This window comes from Anomalospiza imberbis, chromosome 2 (assembly GCF_031753505.1).
Source record: "Anomalospiza imberbis isolate Cuckoo-Finch-1a 21T00152 chromosome 2, ASM3175350v1, whole genome shotgun sequence".
NCBI lineage: Eukaryota > Metazoa > Chordata > Aves > Passeriformes > Viduidae > Anomalospiza > Anomalospiza imberbis.
Window position 1 is genome coordinate 108,793,689 of NC_089682.1, and position 27,071 is coordinate 108,820,759.

At 37.2% G+C, this 27,071-nt stretch overlaps 1 protein-coding gene across 7 annotated transcripts in view; it reads right to left on the reverse strand.

Moving 5' to 3' along the window:
- NALCN (sodium leak channel, non-selective) overlaps window positions 1-27,071 on the reverse strand; it is a 230,477-nt gene that overhangs the window by 41,359 nt on the left and 162,047 nt on the right. For 6 of the 7 annotated variants that reach the window (XM_068182541.1, XM_068182537.1, XM_068182539.1 and 3 more), the window contains 4 exons: window positions 20,454-20,590; window positions 18,427-18,568; window positions 16,855-16,926; window positions 4,078-4,151 (listed from right to left, as the gene is read on the reverse strand). In XM_068182541.1, coding sequence (XP_068038642.1) covers window positions 4,078-4,151; window positions 16,855-16,926; window positions 18,427-18,568; window positions 20,454-20,590 — 425 coding nt within the window. The remainder of the gene's footprint in view (window positions 1-4,077; window positions 4,152-16,854; window positions 16,927-18,426; window positions 18,569-20,453; window positions 20,591-27,071) is intronic. The other variant, XM_068182540.1, reaches the window with a different exon arrangement.

Genomic DNA, 27,071 nt, shown 5'->3' on the forward strand with positions numbered 1-27,071 from the left:
ACTTAATTCTTTCTTCCCTTTCTCCCTTCCCCAGGTACCTCCCTCCCCCAGCATTCTCAGTTAAAGATAAATGCCCTTCTTCCAGTAAGTTGTTTATGAAATGGAATGTTCCACTTAAGTATGAGTTATGTTACTCCCTCAGGATCAGGAAACACATCAGACAAATCTTGTCTAGAACAGAGAAAATCTTATCGCACACCCCTAACATCAGTTGACTATAGCCTCAGCTGTAATGAAAAGCAAATAACATGCTGCCTATTTAAAAAAAAAAAAAAAGTTTTCCAAACTGTCACTATATATATTCTTTTTATACACGTTGTAGAGTCTCCTTCCCTGGAGATATTCAAAAGGTGTCTGGATACAGTTCTGGGCAACTTGTTCTGGGTGGTCCTGCTTGAGCAGGAAGGTTGGACCAGATGACTTCCAGAGGTCCCTTCCAATCTCAACCACCCTCTGATTCTGTGAAGCATGGTTTAATGCACACCAGAATCAGGTTTTGCACTATTGACACTTTGATTATGTTTTATACTATGTGAGATTACTTTTAATTTGCTCATTTTCCCCACCATTCTGTGCTGTTTACAACTTATCCTCAGCACTGCAGAGAACAAACTGATTTATATGTGTATACATTTTGACTGAGCCTGCTCTACTCTCTCTACTTCAGAAAGCCAGTGGGACTAATAAAGGGCTAGACCCCATTCTTAGACAACGATCGAGCAAGGAATGAGGGTCAGGAGAATTACAGGCACAAAACTTGCTTTAAAGAGGAAAAGCAGTGCTTGCATCCACACAGACTGAGAGAAAAGTGTGAAGCACTGAAGATATGCAGCAGAAAGTAAATTTGCTAGAAGTGGTTATTGCTGCTGAGGGAAATGCACTGTAATTTTCAGGAAGGAATGGAGCTGTTTGCAATTCAGAGGCACTATTAAAATGGATCTTGTTTCAAAAAAGTTGTTCTAAAGGTCTCTGACTTGTACTTTATTTCATTTTTCAAGGTTGAAGTCCGCACCTCAGAATGGATTTATGTGAAGAGTTAAGGCCTTTGTGGTCTGCCACTGGCAATGGTGATGCAAAGCACTGATCAGAGTAAAAGTATCAGGACAGTAGTTGCTACATCCTTGACTTGGCTCTCATGCCTAATTCCACAAAAACCTCAAGGAGGCAAGGTGAAGATTGGCTAAAACAAAGATGCTCGGAAATGAGACTCTTCCCTGGAGGTGCAGCAAGAAAGCTGCAGGAAAACAAACATACCCAAGACATCAGATTTCCTACAAAATGTAACAGCAGATGAGCAGGTGAGACACTTAGGACTGAGTGCATGAATCATCTCTCTTGGTGGTCAAGGGCTACTGATGTCTTTCTTCCTCATATTGGGAAAGATGCCAAGCTGCAGCTCAGCATATAAAAGGAGAAAAGTTTGGATAGAGAAGGATGCACAAGAGAGACATGAAGGTACCTATGTGGAATACATGGTCCTTCTATAGTTGGTTGTACTGCAACATTCACAATTTGATTAAAAAATAATTGGGCAAGGTTTAAAAAGTAGGGGGGAAAGGTCAGAGGTAGACTTAAAATTCCCTTTCAGCACAGCAATTTTATCAAGTTGAAGTTGCTCATGGGCAGCTTTACTATATAGAGGTATTGCTTTGGAAAAATGCTTCTTAATTCAGGTAGACAAAAATGAAGATTTTGCTGGAAGCAATCTTTTTAGAAGGGATATTCTGAGTTTTCTCTTATTGTTCTTGGCATAAATGCCATTTCTTCTTCTGTGAGATACTCTGAATAGCTAAGAGTCACCTAATTTTATGAAGGAGTTTACAGCGTTTATAACTAAAGCAAAAATAAGAACTAGAATATCTCACGTGTGGAGAGTTTGAATTTTCCTGTGTTATTTAAACTGAATCTTAAGTTTCAGCTGTAAGTCTTATCACTTCTTTTACTGTTTGTAAAAGTCCCTTGCATCAACAGTGCTGTCACTGTCATTAACATGGAAACACTGACAGTGCTCAGGACCAGTCAGCCCATCACTGGCAATCTCTATCAATTTGTCTGCCAGATGTGCCATGAACACAATCTTCCTATGCTGGAACAGATGCATTGCAAGTGTCATTAGATCAGAACTTATTTAATAATTTTGAGTTAATAACAAGGAACAAGAAACAATATTTGTTCTTTTTCTCAGGAGAGAGAAGACTCTTTGTAAATTACTTACAAGCAGCCCAAGAAAGCATTAGAGGACATGTAATCTGTGTTTTTCTTACTTGACAGAAGTTCCCTCCTTTTCTCTGTGTTTCTTAAAGTTTATTGCTGATGATGCAGGAAACAGATTGGAAAACTCAGTAAATGCAGATTAAATTATCAAAGTAAATAGATAATTAAAAATAAAATAGTAAATCAGTAAATGAAAACTTTATTCTTCTGCCTCTGAAACTTCAGAGGAATTCAGGTGAATTGATAAGAAGTTTTTTTACATACAAGACTTTGGCAGAAGCCATGATCTGAAGGACTAAGTGGAATTCAGCAGGATTGAAACTGGCAGGACTGCTTTCTGGTTCTGTCCTTGTATCTCTGAGAATTTAGTAAGTCCAAACAATGGTTTGCTTGGATTCTCCTCCCACTATTTCAGACTTCTCCTGAAAAGGAGGAAGTTCCATGCTGATGGGAAAATTCTGAATTTCAATTTCCAGAATTGATTTTTTTTCTCCTAAGAAAGAATGGATGATAATCAGGGAAAATAAAATGAATATATAAAAGTAGGGTTTTTTCTTTTGTCTATGTTTTCCTCTGCAATATAGTGTATGAAATACACCAAACAAACTGACATTTGCGGAACCCTGGAGGTGTCAATAACATTTCAGAGTTCTCATATAACAACACAGAATTTCATTACAAATGTTTTACTGAAACACTGCCAGGATGCCTGTATCTAAACCTGTATTTTTAGAAGTATTTTGCCTAATCTATCTGTAACAGTAATTCCCATAAAATCAAGACACACAAGTGAAAGAAATGCTTACAAATAGTGCACTAAATTTTGTTAAGATTGAATACTTATGGTATTGCATTTACATTTATCAATAATATTTTTACAAGGAGTATTCATTTGAATTAGTAATTGTTTATGTTGTCATTATATGGGTTTAAAGACAGAAAAAGTTTCAAGTTAATTTCCACAGTTCTCCTGTGCTGTATTCTTATAGAGCATTAAACAGAACCAGAGCTGCAAAACTTCTCAAGAAACTTCATAATTCAGAAATCACACAGAACCCCTAGTTCACCGCTCCTCATAAATCATTGCCTTACTTAATCTTTACTTTTTAGATCAGGATTCCTGTTAATACTGTCTATTTTACCTGGGACCTCTCACTGACAAAATGCAAACATAAATGCAAAAACTGTGACCTATAAATTGTTTTCATTATTAATGCACCCTATGTTGAGAATAGCCATTCTAATGTAAAACCAAGAGTGGCATGAAAAACTGCAGCATGGAGTTATATAAATGATACCTTCAGAAATGGGTCTTGAGGCTTAGGCTTGCATTATTCACTTACAGTGCTGAGTAGTTACTTGATATGGAAGACCAAAAGGAGTGATCATTATTAAAACATTCAGGAAATCTTTCTACAGAAAGAAGTCATGGTTCTGAAATCTTCACTGTCCATTTGGTACTTGGAATATGACTAGCTGTAGTCCATGCTTTCTAGCACACGATCCCTGCAAACATTTATGTGCAGATATTTGCAAAAAACAGACTAGAATTCTTTAGGCAAAATAACACCCCTTAGGAAGAGACATGGTTCATTTAGAAGGAAGAATTGAAAAGAGCTGAAACATGATTTTACTGCATGATACAATTGAAATATATACTGAAGAAGTACAATCCCTGTCTTTTTGCTGTTCAAGCATATAAAATAGCCAAAGAGCAATTTATCTTTGATAATGAAGGCAATAGATGTACTACAAAGAGATACACAATTATGAATATTATACATCCAGTACCATCAGTAATAAACAAGGTTGTGCAAAATCAGATGACAGTCAAAACATTATCAAATCACATCTGACTCTTACCTTAGAATTTTATTGATTGCTGTCTCTTTTTCCAGAAGGTTTCTTGCTCTGATGCTGAAAACAGATTTACGGAGCTATAAAATTAAGAAAAAGACAGCATAATTTTTAATTGTCTTAAAATATAACTTGTATATGTAACAGACCAATTAAATATTATGACGCTGAGTGCATAAAAAGGATGGCGGAAAACAATCAAAATGCTTATGCACATCTTTTGCCTTCCAATCCCAATCGTTAGGTAGCTCTGTGTACAAAGAAGTAGATAGTTTTGCTGGCTAGCACAAATTTGCTTTATTACACATTTCTTCTCCAATTTACCAAATCACACTGTTTTGCTACTCCTTCTCCACTATGGATTTCGACTAGGCTGGATCATACTCTGGAGATACCTTGCTTGTATAAAAGAGCCAGCAAACAAAGTTCAGATATATCATTTCAATGCCTGTTTTTTTTTTTTTTTTTTTTTTTCCCACAGATGCAGAGAAAAAATGTGTTGAGCAAAAAATGCTTATGTTTGCCTCTGGTCATGAACAGTGTTTCAGGAATCTTCTTGTGAGCAGGAGTTCCTGAATGGGAAATGAAAGGACTGAGATATGTGAAAAAACAAGCAAGTGATTAACAAACATGGCACATAAAGGAGCAAACGGCAGCTGAAGAATTTAGCTCAGGAATTGCACCTGTGATGAACAGAAAACTTCTGGCACATTGTAAGACTTAAATCTGTCAACTGTTTGAAGATCATTATCTTGAAGAAAATGGTTGAGAGGGATTTGGAAACTCTTAGCAATCTGTGTCCTGGTATGGGTCAATCTGAAATGGGCTCTTTAAGCACATTTCTTTAAATGTTCTTTAAATTTTCTAAAACACTAGTTCAATCCAGTCATTTGACAAATAATTTCGCCAGAACTTCTCTGAAGACTCATATTGACTCTGAGTCACATAAGATCTTATTTTGTAGATAAACAGAAGCTTAGAAAATTCCTTAAAAACTTTTAATTACACTGGCTGTACTTAATGAAATGGATTCTGCATTTTAAAGCACATATGTTACAGCAAGCTACAATCTCTTTCCTACCCCTTGCATTTACAAGTGTGGCCCCTTTAACCTTTCTCATGTCTCATCTCTTCTCTGTACAGCCTGCAGAAGTAATAACTCAGATGATTTGAAAACACCCCTACTTTGAGAATCTGTGGGTTCCTTAACAGGCAACTTGAAAATGGAAATGAGGTATGCAACACTTCAAAATGTAGTTTGAAAAATAAGGTATTGGAATTTCAGTCAAGACTACAGAAAGAGTAATAAACTTGAATATTTGAATATAAGCAAGAAAATTTTCCATTGTCTGGATATGGTAAACACAAAAATAAACTGAAATCCTAGTATGAGATATACCTGTTGTGGAATATATCCAGTGCAAGCAGCTGGGTGTGCAGCTGCAGTGTGAGCTGCAGGTTAAGCTCTGGGGGTGCAGGAGCCTGAGCCCAAGGCAAGAGGCCATGAACTGATGACCCTTTGCTTAACAAAGGCCACAAAGACATGGCAGGAGCTGATGACCCCAGACTTTTGCTTGTTTGGACTGTGAGGGTATAAATGTCCAGGGTGCCTTTGCTTGGGGGTCTCTCCTTCAAGCCACCCAGCTCAAGGTGCTATTTTGTTATTCAGTTGTTGTACCAAGATTAAATAAGTTTAAGGATCTGGATGTCTGGCACTCTGCTTTGGGAAACCTGGGGTTGAGCTGGTGAGGAAACCTGGTGTGACTGTGTGAGTTTGGGGTGTGTAGTTGTGGAGGGGACTTGGCACCAGCTCAGGTGATGCAAGAGTGACTGCTAAAGGGGCTCCTGGGTGGTCAGACAGGCAAGTAGTATACCATTATAATAAATATTCTCTAGGTATAAATATGTCATATATTGAAACACATTTGTGTAGGTTTTAACTCAATTGCAGTATCTTGACACAGGTTTGGTGAATTTATCAGCACTGTACTTTATTAGAATTCAAACTTATGGGAATAATGAGGGTGGAAAACCAGAAGTTTTATCTCAGTTCTTTTTTCCTGTTATAAATAAATACTTTAGAATAATTGCAACTACATGAAACATCAGAGAAAAAAAGCATGCTACCTAGTAATGTGTTTTGTCCATTTAGTTCTAGCAACAATTCTTGTTAGCATCTTAGAAATTGAAAAGATTTCAAATATAGGAAGCATTAATTTCCTACCATTTTTCTACTTTTTGCCCATATGATTTCAGTTAAAAAAAATCTGAGTCATATACATTTTTCCTGAAATTTTCTACAGCTCCTTATCTGTCATAGACTTCTTTCCAGTGTTTAAATTAAGTGACAGAACACCTTGGCCTTAAAGGTTGTGGCCCAAACAAGGAAATTCACCCAGGTCATCAACAAGGGAACATGCCCTGGGAAAGCAGGAATGAGGAGTCTGCGTATTTCTAAAGACTCCAAAAGGATGTTGAGTAGTCACTCAGTGCTTCCTCAAGCCAAATGTTAAACTACCTAGTGCCAGCAGAAAGAGGAACATCTAAAGAAATGCCGGCAGGTCTAGGACAAGACCTGCTGCCCTCGATCTAGGCAGCAAGACTAACAAAGCTGACAGTGGTGCATGTTCTGCATAAAACCACTGCTAAATCCCTATGCCGCCACAGCAGGAAATGGTCTGGCGCCCTGTGCTTGATGCCTTCAATGAACACCGTAGTTGTGGTGCTGGTGATATGCAAGAGCAGTGCTGTACTATGATATCTGGCTGTCACACAGCCAGAGGTGCATCAGCCAGAGAGGTGAAGGGAAGCTGTAGGAAGGAGTGCATGTGTGGAGCCACTGAGATGGGAGAGAAAAGACTGGACTCTCTTTGCATTTTCAAAGCGGTTAATGAATTTTATTTAGTGATGCTTGAACAAATATATAAAAGAATTACAGAATCATGGAACATGCTGAGTTGGAAGGAACCCAAAGGATCATGAAGTCCAACTCCTGCCCCTGCACAGGACACCTGAAGGGTCACACCATGTGCCTGAGAACATTGTCCTAACACTTCTTGAGCTCTGTCATGCTCTGTCATGGTGTTGGTGCTCCCCACTGCCCTGGGGAGCCTGTTCCAGAGCCCAACCATCCTCTGAAGAACCTTTTTCTAATATCCAACCTAAACGTCTCCTGACATAACTTAAGGCCATTCCTTCTGATTCTGTCACTGGTCACCACAGACAAGAAATCAGTGCCTGCCCCTCCTCTTCCCCTCATGAGGAAGTTGTAGACTGTGATAAGGTTTCCTCTCACTCTCTTCTTCTCCAGGAAGAAGAGATCAAGTGACCCAACTGCTTCTCATATGGCTTCCCCTCCATGCCTAAGAAGTCACAGGAATGGAGAAAGGTATGAGAACAAAGGGTTGCATCACATTATTTGTGCAGAGTGCATTTACTTTACCTTCACATTTTTTCATGACTAGCTGTGAAACTTGCAGATGAGACAGGACATCCTTGGGCACTGACCTTGGCCTAAGCACACCCAATTGACTGCAGCTTGAGTGAAATTTTGAAGGTTTTTTAACAGTCACGTCTGTGTCTGGACTGTGATGGAATTTAGATTGGAGTCAGGTATCCATTCTTTAATCTAGGAATACATAGGCATATACAAGATCCTAGAGTTTGGTGCCTAGAGGTCTCAGTGGTCCAAAATGGAATTCACAAAACAACTTAGGCACTTCCAAGGATTACGACTTTTGAAGACAATGGTCCTCCTTTCTCTTTCTGAAGGAATCAGGAGCCATTCCTTCAGCAGAATACTGGTGAATTTATCTTGAGTTAAAATATCCAGAAGAAGCAATACAAGAAAATACTTTTAGATAAGCACAATTGATCTATTTCTCATATTCAAAGGAGTCAGTAGTCAGTCAAATAGCAACACACATATGTCAATATGCATGGTGAAGAAAATCAAACATTACTATAGATTTTTAAAATATGCATCCTTATTTCTATATTAGGTAAATGAAATAAATTACTTCCCATTTAATTTTCCAAATTTGCATAGCACACCAGGCAAATGCAATGGGACTGTACAAACAGAAAATGGGGGTGATGATCAGTATTTTGTTTAATAATGTCTAGATGCCTCATGCTGGTGTAGAACGAGGCTGGCAATTAAAACTTGTGATACCTGCCGAGTTCTGGAATGTTGCAGAGGAAATTATAAACAGTGTTAACATACAAAAGACATTACTCAATCAGACTATGTGAAATTAAGTAAGTACAGTACACTCTACTGAGGTTATTTTAGGGTGTATCTGTCTAGCCTGCTGGGTTTTTTTATTACAGATTGTGCTGCACTGTGAGGACACCCTCAGTGTATTTTTATTAGCCTTTATTTATTTATTTATTTACTTCTCTCTACCACTTCATGCAGAAACCACAGTGCCATATAGCTTTCTGCTAAAGAACATTATTTTTTAGCATATGAAACTGTCTTGAAATCACCTAACAGCATCTGATTACTCTAAAATATGTTTTCGGCAACACACTTTAAAGAACTCTTGCACTTTAAACTGCAAGGACCTGCTGTGGCAGGTTAGCAAATTCCCAATATTATTTCCTGAATGAAAAGGTTTCAGATGGATATAAATTGCTGCTGCTAAACCATGAATAAAGTTTGTGTCTTGGTTCTCACATTTCTTTGATCTTATTTACACAGACATGACCACAGAATTACAAAATCTGCAGGTAGTGCTCCTCTTCCACAAGTGTTGACACCCTTTGCTGCTGTTGGCAGGACAGGCTTTAGGCGGACAAAATAATTCAGTTCAGTCAGAGTGAACTTGGTCTAAATGCTACATCCCATGAAATCCCATTTGTCGACAAGGACAAAGGAACCGTTGTAAAATAAGCTAAATCACTGAACATTGTTGCTCTGCAAGTGCCACCCGCTGCTTTGAAAAGGTACTGCAGACACTTTCAATAATGTTTCTTTAGTAGTGTATTTTAAAAATCCAGGCTTTCTACCCTGGAAGAAGAAAATCCTTGGCATAAGACCAAAAGCAAAGCAACACAAGAAAATACCTTTGTGAAGTGTCAGGGACCAGTTCTACATACTAGATATACTGGAACAGCAGTGCTGTCTTCAGGGGGATGTTTGCCAGTTTACACCAGCTAAGACATAACTGAATGGTTTTATGTTTTGAGAAATGTTGGGTTGGATGTGTTTCTCTAGAAACGTGTTTGTAGTGCCCAGACCTCAGCAAATGCTACATAAAGCAATTATTTTCAACTTAAATTTAATAAAGAATTGTGTTCTATCAACAGGTAAAATCTGTGGTGATGTAGTATATAATTTTTGTATCAGACTACTTCAAAGCTGGCAGAAGAGACAAGTGTTGGTAGTTGTTTGGGAAGGCAAAGTGACACAAGGTCATAAATAAATAATGAAATATGAATATCTGAAATGTTTGCTTGAAAGTAGGGAAAAAAAAACAAAAAAACAAAAACAAAACAAAAAAACCCAAAAAACAAACATAAAAAACCCCAACAAAAAACCAGAGCATGCAGTACATTTCCATAAGGTAATTTCTTAAGTTTTATATGAAAATAAGGAGTTTTGGCCTAATGCTGTTAATAATGCTCTTACAGGCATCTGCAGGACCATATGGGAATAGTCTGCTGTGCCATGACAGAAATTCCAAGGAAGGAAAAAAAAATCATCCAAAGCTTCTGTTTTCGTTTGGAATTTGTTATGTGCCAATACAATGTAGACTTGCAGAATAAACAGATTGTTAGGTACTATATTGTTATTTAAACATGTACAGCTTCTAGGGAAAATACAAAGAGTCGGTACAATAAGCAGTGTATCAGAATAATTTTCTATGAAAGAGCAAGGAAATATTTGGGAAGAATCTGTTCAAAGCTTGAGCATTCCATAAAACATAGGATATTCCTGGACCACAGGAATTTGCTGTGTAGCTTCTCAAATGCAAATATTTGTTCAACAACATTCTGCACCTTTGGTTTGAAGAGACTGGACTCTTTCAAAATGAGCATGACAAAAGTCATACGAAGAGTGATGGAAGGCCAGACTGCAAGTTTTTGGTAGATACCTAACAAAATGTTCACAAAATTTTAAGCAAGTAAAGCGACTATAGTTAGCAGGGAATTTCTTAAGCTCTCTTGAAAACTTTGCATAAAGGCTGAAATTACGAGGGAGCTCTAGAGATCACTAATCCATTTCCCTCTGTCAAAGAAGAACTAAGTATTTTCATTTGGACTTTGAAAATCTGGCCCTTTGTGAGGTTGCCCTATGTTAGAAACAGGCTCACTACACAGTCAAGAAAGTGGTCTAGCATTAGATAAGTGCCCCAAGAACTCAAAGACTGTCCCTTTGGATCAGGTGTCTAGAATGAGAAGTGGGCATAATCTCCTTAACTCCTGGGAGTCATTGACCTGAAACAGCCTTGATTCATTTTGTAGCCCTTGATTGCTGCCTTTCCCTTAAGGAAGGTAAAAATCTTCTAATTAGCTGACTACTGGTCTGGAAGATCTACACATCTTTTCATAACCAAGAACTTTTGTTAATTAGGTCTGAAAATGTGGACAAGGCTAATATTAGCACTCATAAAATCTCCAAAGACCTAAAGGGGGGATAGTCCACCTCAGACACATGGAGGAGCAGCTCCAGGGAAGGAGAAGGATCCCTCTCTTTTATGCCTTATAGTAACATGGTTGGGTTTTTTTCCCCTTTGGTATACCTGAGTTTTAAACTTTCATAGGTTTAATGGGTAGATTTTTTGTAAAAATATAGAATGGTTTGGGTTGGAAGGGACCTTGAAAGACCATCTAGTCCAATCCCCCTGCAATGTGCAGGAACATCTTCAACTAGATCTTCAACTAGATCAGGTTGCTTAGAGCCCCATCCAACCTGAAAGTGAATGTTTTCAGGAATGGGGAATTCAACATCTTGCTGGACAAATTGTTTCACTGTTTTACCACAGCCATCATAAATTTTTTTTCCTTATATCTAGCCTTGTTTAGTTTAAAATCATTACTCCTTGTCCTATTACTACAACCCCTTGTAAAAAAAGTCTGCCCTCATACTATAAGCCCCCTTCAACTACTGAAAGGCTGCTATAAGTTTTCCCCAGAAGTTTCTTTCTCCAGGCTGAAAAACCCTCTTTCACCTTGTTCTCATAGGAGAGGCAATCCCTCTCATCATTTTGGCAAGTGCAGCCTTGGACAAGTTAGCTTCCTTTTGTTTTCTACCTACTCGGCGCAGGAGTCAGGAAGACCCTGTGAAGAGTTGATAAAGAGCACAGGGTAAATTACTCATGGCAGCCAACAGCAGGTGGAACTAAGGACTCCAGGCCAGGCTGATGTGGGGCTTTTAGAAATTTGGCTGAGTGTACAGTGCTGAAGGAGAAGGCTCCCCTCCACACATTGAGCTGGGGATCTTGAAGCTCTAGGGAAGAAGGGACTGTCAGGCTGGGCTGGACTGGGAATGGAAGATATGGACAGGGAGTTTCAAGGGAGAGGTAAGGAAAACGATTGCTTCTGGTTGTATAACCACATGTAGCTTCCTTCACTAGAAAGAAGTGATCATTACTATTGTGAATCAGTTCTTGTGAACGAGTCCTGTGAGTGGATGGAGGAGACTGAAGGGCCTGGAGATGCACATGTGGATTCTTTGGTAGAAGCAAGAAAAAGTAATGTAGAAAATTCAAACAGAAGGGCCTTCCTGTAACTCAATCCCTCATTGCCTCTTTCCTCCACACCAAACTAATGTGTGCTCTTTGTTAAAGTACAATTGCACTAAAACATTTTCATGTTTGCATTTTGTTTGATTAAAGAAAAAAGAAGTATGATCTTATCATTGTATTTTAATACATCTCCACAGCCTTTGTATCAAACCCTTGAAATATTTTAGTGTAAAACTGATGAAGTAGAAAGGAAATGCCAGAAGGAAGTCCTGAATTATGGCTCTTTTTGAAAATGGCAAAGTATCCTGTCCCTGGCCTCCTTTCTCTCAAAATGCAATTGAAAACTGACATTTTTTCAGGCAGACCTTTGAACATACTATGCAGAAGCAAGAGTGACAGAGCAATTTAAAATCATCAGAAGTCTGAGACAGACCACAACAGAACAGTCTTGCTACTATTGCAGTTGTGTCTTCTCCACTCTGAAGGCAAACATGGTCAGAGAAGTAAAATATCACCAGCTCAAATGTGTATTTGGTAAAATGCTTAATGAGGAAGAAATCTATAAATTGGTTATTTAGACACAGGGACATTTTTATATATCCATTTTATATGAAAACAAGAAAATCTTTAAAATGCAAAAGAGATAAAGAGGTCAGCTGATTTTCAGTAAACCTGAAATACATCACTGTATTTATGTATATTAACTTCATTAGAAAGAACTGATGAGAACAGATATGGCACAAAAATCATCTTTGAAAATCATGACTGTAATGAGCAGGAAAATGTTGGATCCATAAGCCAGTATCATTCCAGCAGATACATTGTTTTAATGACTTTTCTGAATGTCATAACAAGATAGATTTTGGCATTATCCTGTGAATGACATAAATAGGTAAGACTTGAAGCTCTTGGCTGTGTTTAATTAACAAGTGGTATATTGAAACCGAAATTGTAGGACAGAATTCAATTCAGACAAATTAAGAAAATGAAGAAAAATTTGAATGATTTTTGTTGAGATGTATGAAATTCTGCAATAATTGCTTCAGAAAAAATGTAGTATTTAGTAGTATTTAAAAAGAAATAATCTTTTCTATTTGGAACACATGCAATTACACTTTATTAGTTTCTGCTATATTCAAAATTAATGTCATAAAATTATTCTTTCAAATTACTTACAGAAAAGAATAATAAAGAACACAATACTACTGTATCTTTTGTGCCAAAATTCTGCTTTGCACAACTGAATGCCCAAAATAAAGTTCAGAGAGGATTAACTTGGGACATAAGTTTATTACAGTAGGAAACAGAAATTCTGAACATTGTAATTTAAGAATAAATATTCTATCCTTAGTTTTACAGAAAAAAGTACAAATAAAATAAATGAGCATGTCTATCGCCCTGTTCTTTTAAAAGTTTTAAAGTTCCTTTAAAAGTTTTCTATGCCTTCTGATGTTTACATATTTCTACTAGAGTTCTCACACACTGTTCATGTAAATAATGATTGTTTTGCATTCTTCTCTGTAAGAAGAGAGAATTAATAGACTGTTAGTTTAACCAGTGTAGTTGGAGAGGTGGCAATTTCATCCTTTAATCCACTGTCACTTTTAGAATTCTATAAATTACAAAGTCAGAAATAAAAGTTACTTCCTTTTACTCTTTTTCTTCTTTTAAATCTTACTGTGAGTCTGTGAGTTATTTCGTGTCGTAGTGCGACACATGTCTTCACCCCGATGGTTTTTTGAAAGGTATCTTGGGACATCCTGTCTTCCATACTAAAATATATGCCTCAGAGAACCTGAAAGGCTATTTCAGCTTTTACAATTACAAATACTTTCTGCAAGGAAAAATCATTTTGGAATACTCTCAGAAGACTGTTTTTTTTTTTTTTTTTCTCAAGAAACAGAATAGTTAAAGAATCTGAGCAGAGGTCAGAAAAAAACCCAACACAGAACATATATCCAAATTAAACAAAAACATCTTATCAAGACTAGGTGGCATGTCTCAGCAGCTCACAAAAGCAGTATCTATGATATTAACAAAATATGTTAAACACAGATTCCAGCATGAGGTCCGCTACTGAATATTCACAGTCCTCCATGGTAATGGCTCTAGCCACCTCTGAGATCAGCTCTCACTTCCTGACCACAGCCTCCCTTCACAAAGGTACATTCTGCTGTAAGCAGGAAATCAGTGGGAGAGCCATATGGTGTGGGAGGTCAAGCCTTCCCAGGAGCCAGACCTTAGTGCTGCACCTGGCTCCCACCAGACAAAGGAATGGCTACTAACTGCACTGCTTGCAGAACTAAAACCAGAACTCATACATGTGGAAGGAATCAGCAAAGAAACAGGATGATAGAAGGGAGAGAAAAGAGAAAACGTGTTTGCTACTATCCAATTAATCTTATAAATGGAGAAATAAGGGAGCTGACTTGATTATATTCCTTCAATTAAGTGGGAGATGTTCCAAGTCTGAGCTATAAAATACATATAGATATATTAAAAGCTCTCGTGCTTTCTTTTGCAATTCACTCCTGCTTTAATACTGTTGTAGACATACACATGGGTTATCTGTACTATCTGTACATATTGAACCATAAACATTTTCAAAATTATCTCATGAGTCTGTCAGTTTTGAACTTTAATCTAACATCCATGTGCTGTGTTGTATGGCCAAGGATAAATAATCAGTTCAGAAGTGTCCATCTCACGATAATTTTCTGCAAGGTTTGTTAAAACTTGAATGTCTCTTAGGAAAGCATTTTGAAGGGTTTCTGTGCCCCTCTGATTCCAGTCTTGAAGCTAAGAAGTCAAAGCTAATGCTCTCCAGCCACCTCAGATATATTTCACTGGACACCTGATTTGTTCTAAATCTCACGTTAATTTAATTCTTTGTCCCCCTGAAACTTGCTGCAACTATACCTCAGGCTATGTGAAAGCCACTGAGATGTCCCTATTTTCTGCCAACTTCCTTTCTTCTCATCCACCCACTCACACTAAAATTACCTTTCCATACTTCATCCAGTTCTTCTGGCCAAGAATTTACTGAAGTATTGGTTATCTAAGGAAATTCCCAGCATACTGTGAATAATTTTCATACAAGTGTAGAAGTATAAAAGAACACTTCCCTCTCTGTTCCTAACACTCCCCTTTTCCCTCATGTACAATGTATGTTTAATACCCTAAATCTCTCTTTTAATCTTGTACTTTTTCCAAAAAGTCTTCCTTCTTTCACCAGAAAATAACTTCACAGTGCTTTCTACCACAACAAGGGGAATGCTCACCAATCTGAACAATCCTGGTTTCTCTAATTTGACAGTGGGTTATTCAACTCATGGCCTGCAGACCACATCAGGACAGATTAGATCAGCATGCCGGGGTGTAGGTCTGCGCCAAGATCACTGAATTTAAGTAAATTTGCTCTGTAGGACCTCAAGTGGAGAGCAAAAAATTATCATCCTGCCTTTCCAGCAGTGTTAAATTCAGAGAACCCCAGAGAATACCAGTTTTAGACACCAAATGTTACAGATAATAATAAACAACTCAAACAAAGCACAGTGCTAAGCTGCCTATCAAGCATCTGTTTGTGGGAGAGCCCAGGTGTTGCTGTCATTGGATGTAGAAGGAAGAAGATGGTACAATCTGGATCCACACACCTACTCAGACTCCGCACATAAAATGTAAAGGGCATTTGGGTATCTAAAAGTGATTTTTTATAGTAGTGTTTGGTTAGTTTATAACTTTCACAACAGTTTAAAAATTTGGAAGAGAAAAAACCATGGAACTCACAGACTTGACTAGAAAAAAAGGAGTATAGCAGAGAAATCTGTTTTCCAAAGATGTTCTTTTGATTTGGCATAGATGAAAATCATATCAAATGGATTGTAGCCATAGTTACAGTGATTTACACCAAAAATAATTTTCCAATTCTTTTGAGAAGGTAGAATACCTTGGGGAAAAAAAAAAGGAAGAATGCACTGAAAATCTACTCCCCCTTTACACCTTAAAACAACTTTTAAATGAAGTGGGTAATTATAATAATACTGAAAACACTAACTAAATTCATTCGATAAGAAAATATATATAAAATCTGCTTTATTGATCAGCACAAATTATGGGGCAGATTGATTCAAAACACAAAACCATACAGTGGCAGATTTTTAGAGAAAGAAAAACAAGAATATTGCTGAAGTGGAAATAAGGGAAAAATAGGGGAATGTAAGGGTTTCCTATCAATTAAGCAGGTGTGGAACACAGAGATACTGACTTAGTCCAGGAGTAACTGGAGGGACTAGCCACAGTTCAGCTACCACAAAGGAAGGACAGAGTCAGATCTGCCAGCAGGATCTCACCTTTTGATTCTACCTTTTAATTCCCCTTTTTTCTCAACTACAATGCAAAAAGCATGTGAAAAGTTTCTGAAGCCATCCCACTGCTAACAGGAGCAGTGAGAAGGCATCCTGCCAGGCATTGAAATCAGTAAATGTTTTGTCATGTTTCTTTTTTTATACAGAAAAGTAAAGTATGAATGTAAGGTTAATACTTAAGCACAACCAGACATTCTAAACTTGTTTTAAGAAGATTTGATCATGCAAAAATGAGGTTGCTTGGCAACTGTAAATGTAGAAAGCTAGAGTAATTACTTTCAAAAATCCATCTTAGTGCTTTCTCCTCTTAATAGGAATGTGTAAATACCTTGTTTTAAGCTGAATTTATCAGAAATATTACTCATCATGGTTTCTACCCTAGAGGCATTGGGATCCTAAAGTATGTGCCTAAAGCAGGTTGAATAATGCAAAACCAATTTGCAAATGCTTATTTAAATTCAAAAATTAAAGTCAGATAATGCATATTTGCTTTTGAAGGGAACTAAAATTTGAAAAGAATGCAGCATTCTGTTTTCATACTGCAAGATCTCATTGAATAAACTGTGCCATGTATTCATCTGTCTTCAAACACAGTAACAATTCACTTTTGTAAAGAGCAAGCAAAAGGAATTAAGATGGAATTTAATTAATTTATCTAAATTTTATTCATGTAAACAGATCTACTGAGCCACTGCACAGCTCTGCATTGCATACTGTGGACTTACCTGTGCAGCTGAGACAACTTTAAGGTCTTTGTTCATCTCTTCATTACATGGTAGAAATGTACTCTGATTACCCTGGCATAGTGTTTGAGATCCATTATTAGTGATATTTGGCATGGTTCTGCTAGCCCCTAGGCTTGTCATTTAATATCTTATCCAGTTTTCCTGCTGTGCTTGTTAAAGCAGATGATGTCCATTTAGGCTTCACTCCTTTCTACAGCCTTCTTGGCCAGATATGCCATATTTTGCCACAGTCCTCCCTCCCAGGCCAAGCTGCTCAGCTTTGGTTTATTGACGCCATAGAATACATCATCCACAAGAATGGGCTCTTGCACAGAACTAGGGATGGCAATTAACACTGGTTTACAAATTGCCTATTTGCATTCATTATCAGAAGAGTAATGTATTCCCCAACTCTCCTTTCCCAATTTTGCCTCCCAGCTCTGCAACTCTGCCTGTATGAATGCTGCCCTGGGTTATGGTTGCAAACACATGCCAGGAAAGCCAGTTATACTATATAACAGCAATGCATAGACTCTTTTTCTTGACTGTGATTCTGTAACTTAAAATGTATTTAAAAAACACAGATGTTTATATTCAAAGAGGATTCAACAGTGAACAATACTGAAACAATACTGAAACATAATAATACTGAAAGTACTTTTCTTTTGTCTATAAAAATGTCACTAAATTATGCAATTTACAAGTGGTCAAGGTCTGATATCTCTGTAGATGCCACTAGAAATCTGGAAAACCACTTATCTTCCATGACGCACATGAATATTTTTTCCACCCTTTTAGTTTTATAAGGTGTCATAAGTCAGATACATCTACTTATGCTGCTGCATCATCATCATCATCATGGTCATCATTCCAAGCAGTGCTAGTATTTTTTCAAATCTAACCATCCATGGGAGACTAGCAGCTCTTAGCACAATCGGCATCAAATATATCTGTTCAGGGTCTGTTTTCTAGTGATTCTCAGGCTTACAGATTGGGTAGTATCCTCTAAATAATTAGAATAATTTTAAAATTATTACTCATCTTCAGTGACTACAAAGAGATATTAATAACTTATCCAATTTTTCTGCTCTACTTGTTAAAGTAGATGATGTCCATTCAGGCTCTATTCCTTCCTTCACACTTCCTTCACACTTCCTTCACACTTCTTTCACACTTCCTTCACACTTCCTTCAGTGAAGTGTGTTTTCAAGGTTGCAATAGTATCAAGGCACTCAAAAATCCAGTGTGATATTCAGAAACTTTAATTTTCCACTAGCTTCTCAGTGATTAACAGCAGAACTGTTTCAAAAAAATTGCCTCAGATGATGCAGGCATTAAACAACTAATGTATCAAATCTTGAATTTTGAATTCAAAGGAGATGGGAAAATTTAAACCAGAAGAGGATCTGCTATGATGTCTGTTTTAGGCTGAATTAAACATAACCTTTTACCCTATGTTCAACCATCCTAGTTTCTATTCACTTTTTATGTTGTTTGACAAACTGAATAATCTGATTCCTTTTCACACAACACTCTAGGCAAGATATATATTACCCTATACTCTTGATTTACCTTTTGATCAATATATCTGTTTTCTTCAACTGCTGATCTTTTAGAGTGGTCACACGAGGAAGAAGATGCTGAAGGAAGTCTTCGCAGCAAACAGCTGGTATCTTGTTGCTGGCGATCAATAAACTGCTTCATAAAACTTTCCCTTGGGAACAAATAGAGGATATTGACACATTAAAACCCCAAGAAGAGTTAATATTTGGTTTTCCTTCTGACTTGTCACAATCCATTAGTGCTGAGATGCATAAACTCATGAGAAAAAGTTGTATAGATGCATAAATGAACAGAGTGCCAGAACAACTGATAACACCTGAATTCATTTATTAAAGAGATCCATAACTGAATTGTGAGTTGGATCTCCTGCATGTAGATTAAAAAAAAAAGCTTTTATTATTTATTTATTTACCGATTAAAGTGCTAAATATTTCAAGTGCCTTTTGCAGTTTCCAGCTCTTTTGAGCTCATTAAACAGCAAGTAGTTACTTCAATGTAAATCAAATGCTGATATAATCCAAAGGAAACATACTCTCTGCATGAAATTTGTTCTTGAAGATTTCAAACAACATCTGTTCATATAACTGCTTTGAATGTCAGTATTAAGGCGCTTCAGCAATTCTGTGCCTCACATATGCCATGTTTAAAAAGCAGAAGCATTTCTGTTTACAACAAATATACATTCATCTTGCCATATTTTAAGTTCGGTAGAGTTGCCTCTTTCAGTGTGAGCTATGTCAAAACTAATTTCTCTCTGGAGAGATATTGTTACATAGTAAAATTGCTTCAGATTTAAAGATATGATTTGCTAGTGCTTGTTTGAAGTCTGTTTCAGTAGTTAATAGGATTATGAGTGAGTACAGAATATGCTGGGAAAAACACAACTAGAAAGAAATATCACAAAAAAAGACTAGAAGAACACCCTCCGTATGTAACAAAAGGGTACTTTGATACTAAAAGTAAAACATCTGTGATTGTTTCCTTGAGATCTGGAAGGCTGCTTTTCCTGACCCTTCTGATCAGCATTATTCCTTTTGTTCAGCTAAGGTACTACAAACAGGTCAAAACAGTTGACAGCTTCCTTGTGAATTTAATCTAAGAAATGTAGCCTTGGTAGACTCAGAACAATGGCAGTAATCCTTCACATCATCCTTTCTTCTGGCATGTGATTGCTGAGGATATTGACATGGGCATAGAGAGGATCTGTTCAGCCAGCTTGTGGTGTTTCAGCAGACTTTGCAGCCTGTATATACTAGAGAAGCCCTTGGATTTGTCAGACTTTTTTGACAATAAGGAAAGATAATTGTACTCTAACTGATGATCAAAGATTTACAGAATGGTTTGGGTTGGAAGGGATCTTAAAGATCATCTTGTTCCACTCTGCCTGCCATGGGCAGGGACACCTTCCACTATACCAGGTTGTTCAGAGCTCCATCCAGCTTGGCCTTGAACACTTCCAGGGATGGAGCAACCACAGCTTCTCTGGGCAACCTGTCCCAGTGCCTCACCACCCCCACGGTAAAGAATGATCTAGCAGTTCACTGAGCATCTGATCTTTAGTTAAGGTGAATTTCACAGGAAAGTCGTAACTACGCAAATACAAATATGGGACGAGGTCATCACAGGCTAACCGGTATTAGATGGTCTGTTTAATCCTCTCTAATGATTTCCTGCCAGTTCATCCTGGCTTTAAAAACCTACATGAGAATCCATTAGACTGCTAGTCATCTATGTGAGCCAAGAAACTAAAATCCAAAGGAAAGAGGAGAAACAACACACTTTTCAATTATATTGTACTTGTGTTAGTTCTGATCAATCTAGCTGCTTTCATGAATAAGGTATAAGGAATGCTAGGATTGCTTTTCCCCAGTTGAGAAAAATGAGGTTTATCCAAAATGCTACATCTTTTGAATGTCTATGTTAATTCTGTTTAATTTCTTATTTTCTGAACTACCTGCCTAACACAATTAAAAAAAAAAAGTTAAATATTTTGGGTGTTATGTGACCCCATGCTAGCAAAGGAAATATTTCAATACCTTATTTTTGGAACTGTAAAATCTGAAGGAAGCTTCGAGATTTTCACCATTTGTGGCCTGTTTGGAAATTTTTCAAAGATGCGTAGACGCAAGGGAAGCTTCTCCTTTGTATCTGCATTAGCTTCACTTTGCTTTAGCTGAAAATAAAGAGATAAAAAACAATAACAGAAAGGGAAATTTTGCTCTGTAGTTTCCCACTCATTTTTCAGAATCCAAATAACAAGTTATTTAAAGAAACAGAAGATGGCAGCAAAGACCTACAGAAGGTAAATTTGATACACATTAATGGCTTGTGCTAGAAAATTACAATTGCCTAACAATACCATGACTTTAACTGAAAGACATAAAATGGGATGATTGCTAATAATTTTAATTTTAAAATACAAAGCGTATTTGTGCCCTATTCAATATGCTTATTTCTATTTTTTCTTCATAGATTCTAACACTTCGACCAAATAAATACCCAAGGATGGCTAAATAAAGAAGATAAAGAGATATGATATAGAGATATGATTCCTGAATATTAATTACCTTATGTAGCAATTCAGGTGTGTTATTGCAACAAAATACCAAGTTAAAAAGAAGCAGTGAAATTAATTTTCACATTTATTTTAAACTGTATGTGTATTGTATACTATTTCAGCAAGCATCCAACTGAAATTCCAATTCTTCTTCTCATCCCTGATTGTAAGCAAAGGATTAGAAGCTTAAATTTTAAAAGACATTTTCACCATCAGCACCTGCAGGGAATACTGTTGATAGACATCAGCTATAGATTTTTACCAGGGGCAATTGCCCAGGAATTCAAGTAAAGCTTTAATTCTCATTTGCCCTGCCTAGTGAAATGCATGCTTCCACAGCATGCTACAGAAGAAAAATTGCTCTGCTGCACTGTCATGCTATCAGCAACACCACCAATTCCAGCCACGGGACAGCTTAAACTGAAAATCAACTCATATTCAGTTGGATAGAAGTTGTCATGTGGGCTGAAAACTGCAGAAAACTGAACAGCTACAAAGACTAATGATTAATGGTAAAGCTGACTCAGAATAAAAGGGAAATGTTCCACAAATCTATATTGTGTCAGTCCTCTTTCATTGCTCTATTAATGATCTTTAAAAGAAAGAAATTATGACATTAGCACATGTGATATTAAAATGTGAAGAGTTGCAAATGCCACATTGGACAAGGAAAGGGACACATTTAGAAAGAGGAAGTAAGAGACTGAAAAAAATTCTAGATAAAGAATAAGAGCAGAAACAAAACAAGAACTTGGACTTCAATACAGCATCAAAAGGCCAGTTTGGGCACCAACTGCATTACCAGCCAAAGGTTATGTTCACAACCAAGCTCTGTTGATTAGATATTACACAGGTATGAAAAATGATACAGAAGTTCCCAGCTCATTGCTGCGCTGCTTTGAAGAGAAGATATCTGGGTATGCTTTAATTTCTAAATGCTGTTTTGCCATTTTCTCACTGACAAGACAAAATAGGGCTGAGGAGAGCCATGAAACCTGGGGAGGACTGGTTAACCAACTGGGACAAGGGAGAAAAAAGAAGAGAAAGACTAAAGGGTCCCATTATTTACTCCCCATCTACCATAACTGATGAAGTAAGAGCAGGGGCGATGAAGTAAATTTACGTAAGAAATATTTAAAAATAAATTACATCATGAATACAATAGTGTACACCAAATAAAGGAATGAGAGAAAGAAACTCAGAAACAGAATTCCTAGGATGAGAATAAAGATTACTAGCCTTATGAGAAAATCTCTGAGTGTTCAGAGAGATCTCCAGAGGGAAGTGCCTTATCATTTCAAAATCAGACTAGTCAAAACCCCTGAAATGTCAGAGTATTGCCAAAAGAGATCTTTCTCTGAAAAGGAAATTAATTGGCTAATCTAACAGGGCTTTTCTGCAACACTGTACTGTTGAAAGCTTTGGGAAGGGATTATTTTTAGAAGAAAAAAGGGTTTCTATTTTCTGATACTTGTTTTTCAATAAGAAAACATTGCATAAATATGCATATTTTTGGCACAGACCATGTCCTGTACAGGTATGAACTCCTGTTTTCATAAGTCAGTGAATACAGAATAGAGAGCACTGCAAGTCGTCTGAAGTCTAAGTGCAGAAACAGAGCATGGAGAGCTTGAAAGCAGAAAACTGTATAGTTCAAAAGGTAAAGAAGGGGATAGGAGAATGATTTAAGATAGGCTTTAAAACAACCTAAAGTCAAGGCAGTTCTATAGAATATCTCCAATTACTCATGCTGTGATAATATTACATATTGGGGAGTGTGAGGCATTTAGCTTCCCTGAGTTCTTCTTTGTGCACTTAGGGTGTAATTGTTTCTCCACATGACACACATCCTGTTTTGTATTGCTGCTTAGAACCTTTATATTTCAACTTTCTCTAACACTTGACAAACACAGATTTTTAAAGGTACAGGATTATTTGAAATGGGGCTATGATGGTGCAGAATGTTTCTAGCAACAGCTAGACCCAAATAACCCAATGAACTCAAATAAAATATCCAGACATTCTTCTCTATGATTTTAAGATTTTATTTATTACATTTACTATTGATAAGGAAATGCACACTGGCCTTATTTGCTCTGCATAGCCCTCCATCTGCAGCCCAAGAGCCTACTGGAAATGCTCAACAATATTTTGTCAGCCTGGCCTGGCTAAATTCTCTTGTGGATGGTAAAAACATTAACATCTGTAAAGCCATTGAAGAAATTTTTGTCTATCTCACTACTTATATGTTGTCAGATTTAATGGCACAAAGCATACAGTACAATTGTCCACTCTGAACACAAATCAGATGCTCTTTTACAAATTGCACCTAAATGGTGAGGAATGTCCCAGAGGTTATTTTAATTTGGGATTCCTGTGGTTGTTTGAATAATACTTACAGGTCCCTGAACACCAAGCTCTCCCTGATCTGTTCACATAATTGTCTTAGATCAATCAAAAAGACAGCTGTGAGGACAAGCAGACTTATAGGTGAAGAGAATGTTTGTGTGATCCTTTACTCACATAAAAGCATTATGGTCACGTCTCCATTTGGTTTGGAGCAATTTGAAGCCTGAATCACCCACACTCCTTGTCTTCTGGTTGAGTTTATGTGCTGTGTTGGTAAGCAAACCAGATTCTTCTTGGAGGAAACACAGCTGCAGGCTCCACCTTAGTTACACAAAAATGCAGTGTGGGCTTAAGGATCCCAAGCAATGGCTGGTCCTTAGGATGCCTTTAAACCCCACGTGTGATGGGACAGATAGTCCAGTGTGAGACTGAATCTGTCCTGAAGAAAACCCTTCTGACCTGGACACACAGTGAATGGGGTGGCAACAGACACTGCTTTATCGTCCCAATTCTCTCCAATGGCACAGATGTCACATGCTATAGTCTTACTCATACTACTTATTGCAACTTCAGTTGTAAATTTATTTTTGACTTCAAGGCTTCCTTACAAAAATGTGATTGCCAAAATCACCTTTGGTATAATTAAGATCTGGTCCCTTAGAAATGAAGAGAACTTATAAGTGGTTGTCCTAAATACACACAGTAGGAGGAGTGGTGGTAAAAGTGGAAGACTGGGAAAGGCAGGGCACCAGTAAAGGAGACAGCAGGTAATGACTATGCATGAGAAAAAAGGTCATCCAAATAGTAATCACTGTAAATGTGGTCAGGGTGAAAGTAGTCAGCTCTTTCAAAGTACATACTGCAACTCCTTTAATAGCAGAGTTGCTGAAAAATCACTTGGAGAATTGGAATGAGACAATCATCAGGAGCTGATTAGGAGAGCTGCATTTCCATAATCTCTCTCTGTGTTTGGCAGAAGAAACATGCCACAGTGCATTTCAGATATTCAGGTGAATGCAAGGTGGTGTCACACCTCCCCTCCAGCTGGCATCCTCTCCTGTGGAAGAAGGATGTGAGAAGTGTCTGCACATTCAGAACTCTCATGATTTTCTCAGGTGGAAGCTGATGGTCTGAAAGGTGGGAGTACTCCAGGGTCCGGTAATATGAACAGGATCACTTGAATAGTTCAAAGGGCAAACTAACATGAATATTTCTTAGTATCACTGATTTGCATTTAGGGACAGAAACAACCTCAAAAGTATTGATCTTGCCAAAACAACCAAAAAGCTCAAATTTAACACAGTCAATGAGTTTCTAAGATATCGACACTTTTTGGTAAGAACATGCTAAAGGAGATACAGAATTAACCATATCTAAAGGGTAAGATCTACCCATTCTAACTTTCTGTTTTGTTCTTTTTTCATTTAGTTCTCATCATGAAGAGGAGCCAGTAATGGGCAAAACTGAAAGAGTGAAAGACGCAGTTTTCATATGGTGTATGAGGCAAGCGTAGGTGAAATTCACTTAAACACTCTGTAAGTAATTCAAATGAAATCAAATGATTAAAAAGATACAGCAATGCTCTAATGCTTTCATTTTAGTTGACAGGCTGAAATGATTAATTCAAAATCAAAAGTTTTGCCGCTGATGTCCACACAACCTATTTAGGAACTGGCCAGCCGCCCAGAATAATTTCACAGTGACTGAAAAGTTCAAACCTTTAGCCAAAGTTCAGGAGGTCTCACTAGCAGATGATTTTAAATTAATATTGTTTGATACATTACAGGGCACTGCTAAATATCAACATTTTTCACTGCAAATCTTCTTTAGGGGCTGAATTTGAAGAATAAAATGACAATACAATACCTGCATTGCATGCTTAGCAGGATACCATGTGCTCCAACACCAAACACTTTAAGCACAAGAGTGCACATTGGTCAAAGACATTACAAACTGATACCAACACCCAACCAACAGCTTTGCAGAATTATTTATTTATACATGTTCTCAGATTTACCATCACCTTTGGCTTGTCAAAAGGGACTTTAAATGAAACCCAGGTTATTAGCATTAAATGACATTAATTAAAAAACTAAAAATCAGAAAGGCAGATTAAATGAGATTCTTTTTTATTTTCTGTTATTCTGAAATCCTATGAACCTGGCAGACTTTTGGACATGAATGAGCTATATTAAAAGAAGATTGCATATGGGTAAGCTGTCCCATCACAATCTCAGATTTGGCGTCAAATTGTAACACCATTTTTGTACTTGAATTTGATTTAAAATTCAACACAAATCAGATGTTCAGTTAATATTATTTACACCTGCAATTTCATTTACAATGAAAAAAAAATGTTGATTTTGTTTTAGCACTCTGCACTATGAAATAAAAGGAAGGTAAAATCAACCTGGAAGTTAGTGTAAAAAACTGGATAAGTAGAATTTGTGTAAAACTAACATTCACAGTTTATAAAGAAGTATTTATGAAGTGTAGATCTTTATTAGTATGTCTACAGTGCTATATAAAAGACTGACAAAAGCCTAACCCCTTGCCTAAAGTCACATGGCACATGGTGATTTCAAGCCGTAATATTTGCCCCTTGGTTCTTCTAGGCCCTGTGTGGTGGCCCTGGAGATAAATACACCAGTTATTTTTCTCCAGCTCTTCCAATTCCTCAAGGCATCTGAAACAACTTGTGAGCTTTTGTGAGGAATTCTCCTGCACAGTACCTCTGTAGGATGGCATTTGGGTTGTACATTGCCTAACTGAGAGGCAGTTTGGTGGCAGGTGGGAGAGCACAACAGAATTGTGTGTCTTAGAATCCAACCTGGTGGAGCCTTGTCTCTTCTTTCTTTGAAAGCAGTTTCTCAAATAAAATATTACTTGAACTATATCAAAGTATTATCTGGAATAAAGTACCAGGAGAGAGCCAGCAGTGAGGGAAGAGTTTTGCAGCATGCACAGACAAGGGTTCAATGTTTAAGCTTGCTCTATTGTCCTCTTTTACTGTTTAGATGCACCAGTAGTGAATTTCACCCTTTGGGTTCACTGAAACAAAGGGGATGTTGCAAGAAGTAAAAAATTCTCCCATGTAGGTATGGTTAAACAGAACCCAAACTGATTTTAACTGTGTTCAGCATTGCCATGAGGAATTTTCAGTGAAATATACCAGAAGCTATGATCACAGTGGTGCTGGCATTCAGAGTAGAGACTGCACTGTTGATAATATAAGAGTAAAATAAACTGAAAAGCTCCTAACAGATGGAGGAGCCAGACTACATGCATTTCCCATAGGCACAAGATCTGTTTCTTTAATAAATAACTTCTCTCTGCAATAGGGTTTATATGCTGTATGTAGTATGGTTTGGTACTGTAACTGCTATACCCTAATTGATAATTTAGATAAATTTTTCTAAGTTTTGCATTAGGTCTTTCAAATTTAACAGATATTGAGTAAGATTTCACAAATGTGGGATTTTTAATAACTTCCTTCCAGTAACTGTAGCTCCTATCAGTTCGTCAGGAACAAATGCTGCTGACAAGATATGATTCCAATTCAAATAGTGGAAAATCTATCTAGCAAAATTTGGGAAGATAGAGTCTATTTATCTAAAAGAAGACAGGAACCCTAATTTTTATAGTTTCTCTGTGATCAACTGAGGTAAACAGGATAAATTTTTCAGAGCTATTACTTCATACTGACTACAGACTGGCAAACATTGTTACATGGTTTACACTTTAGCCG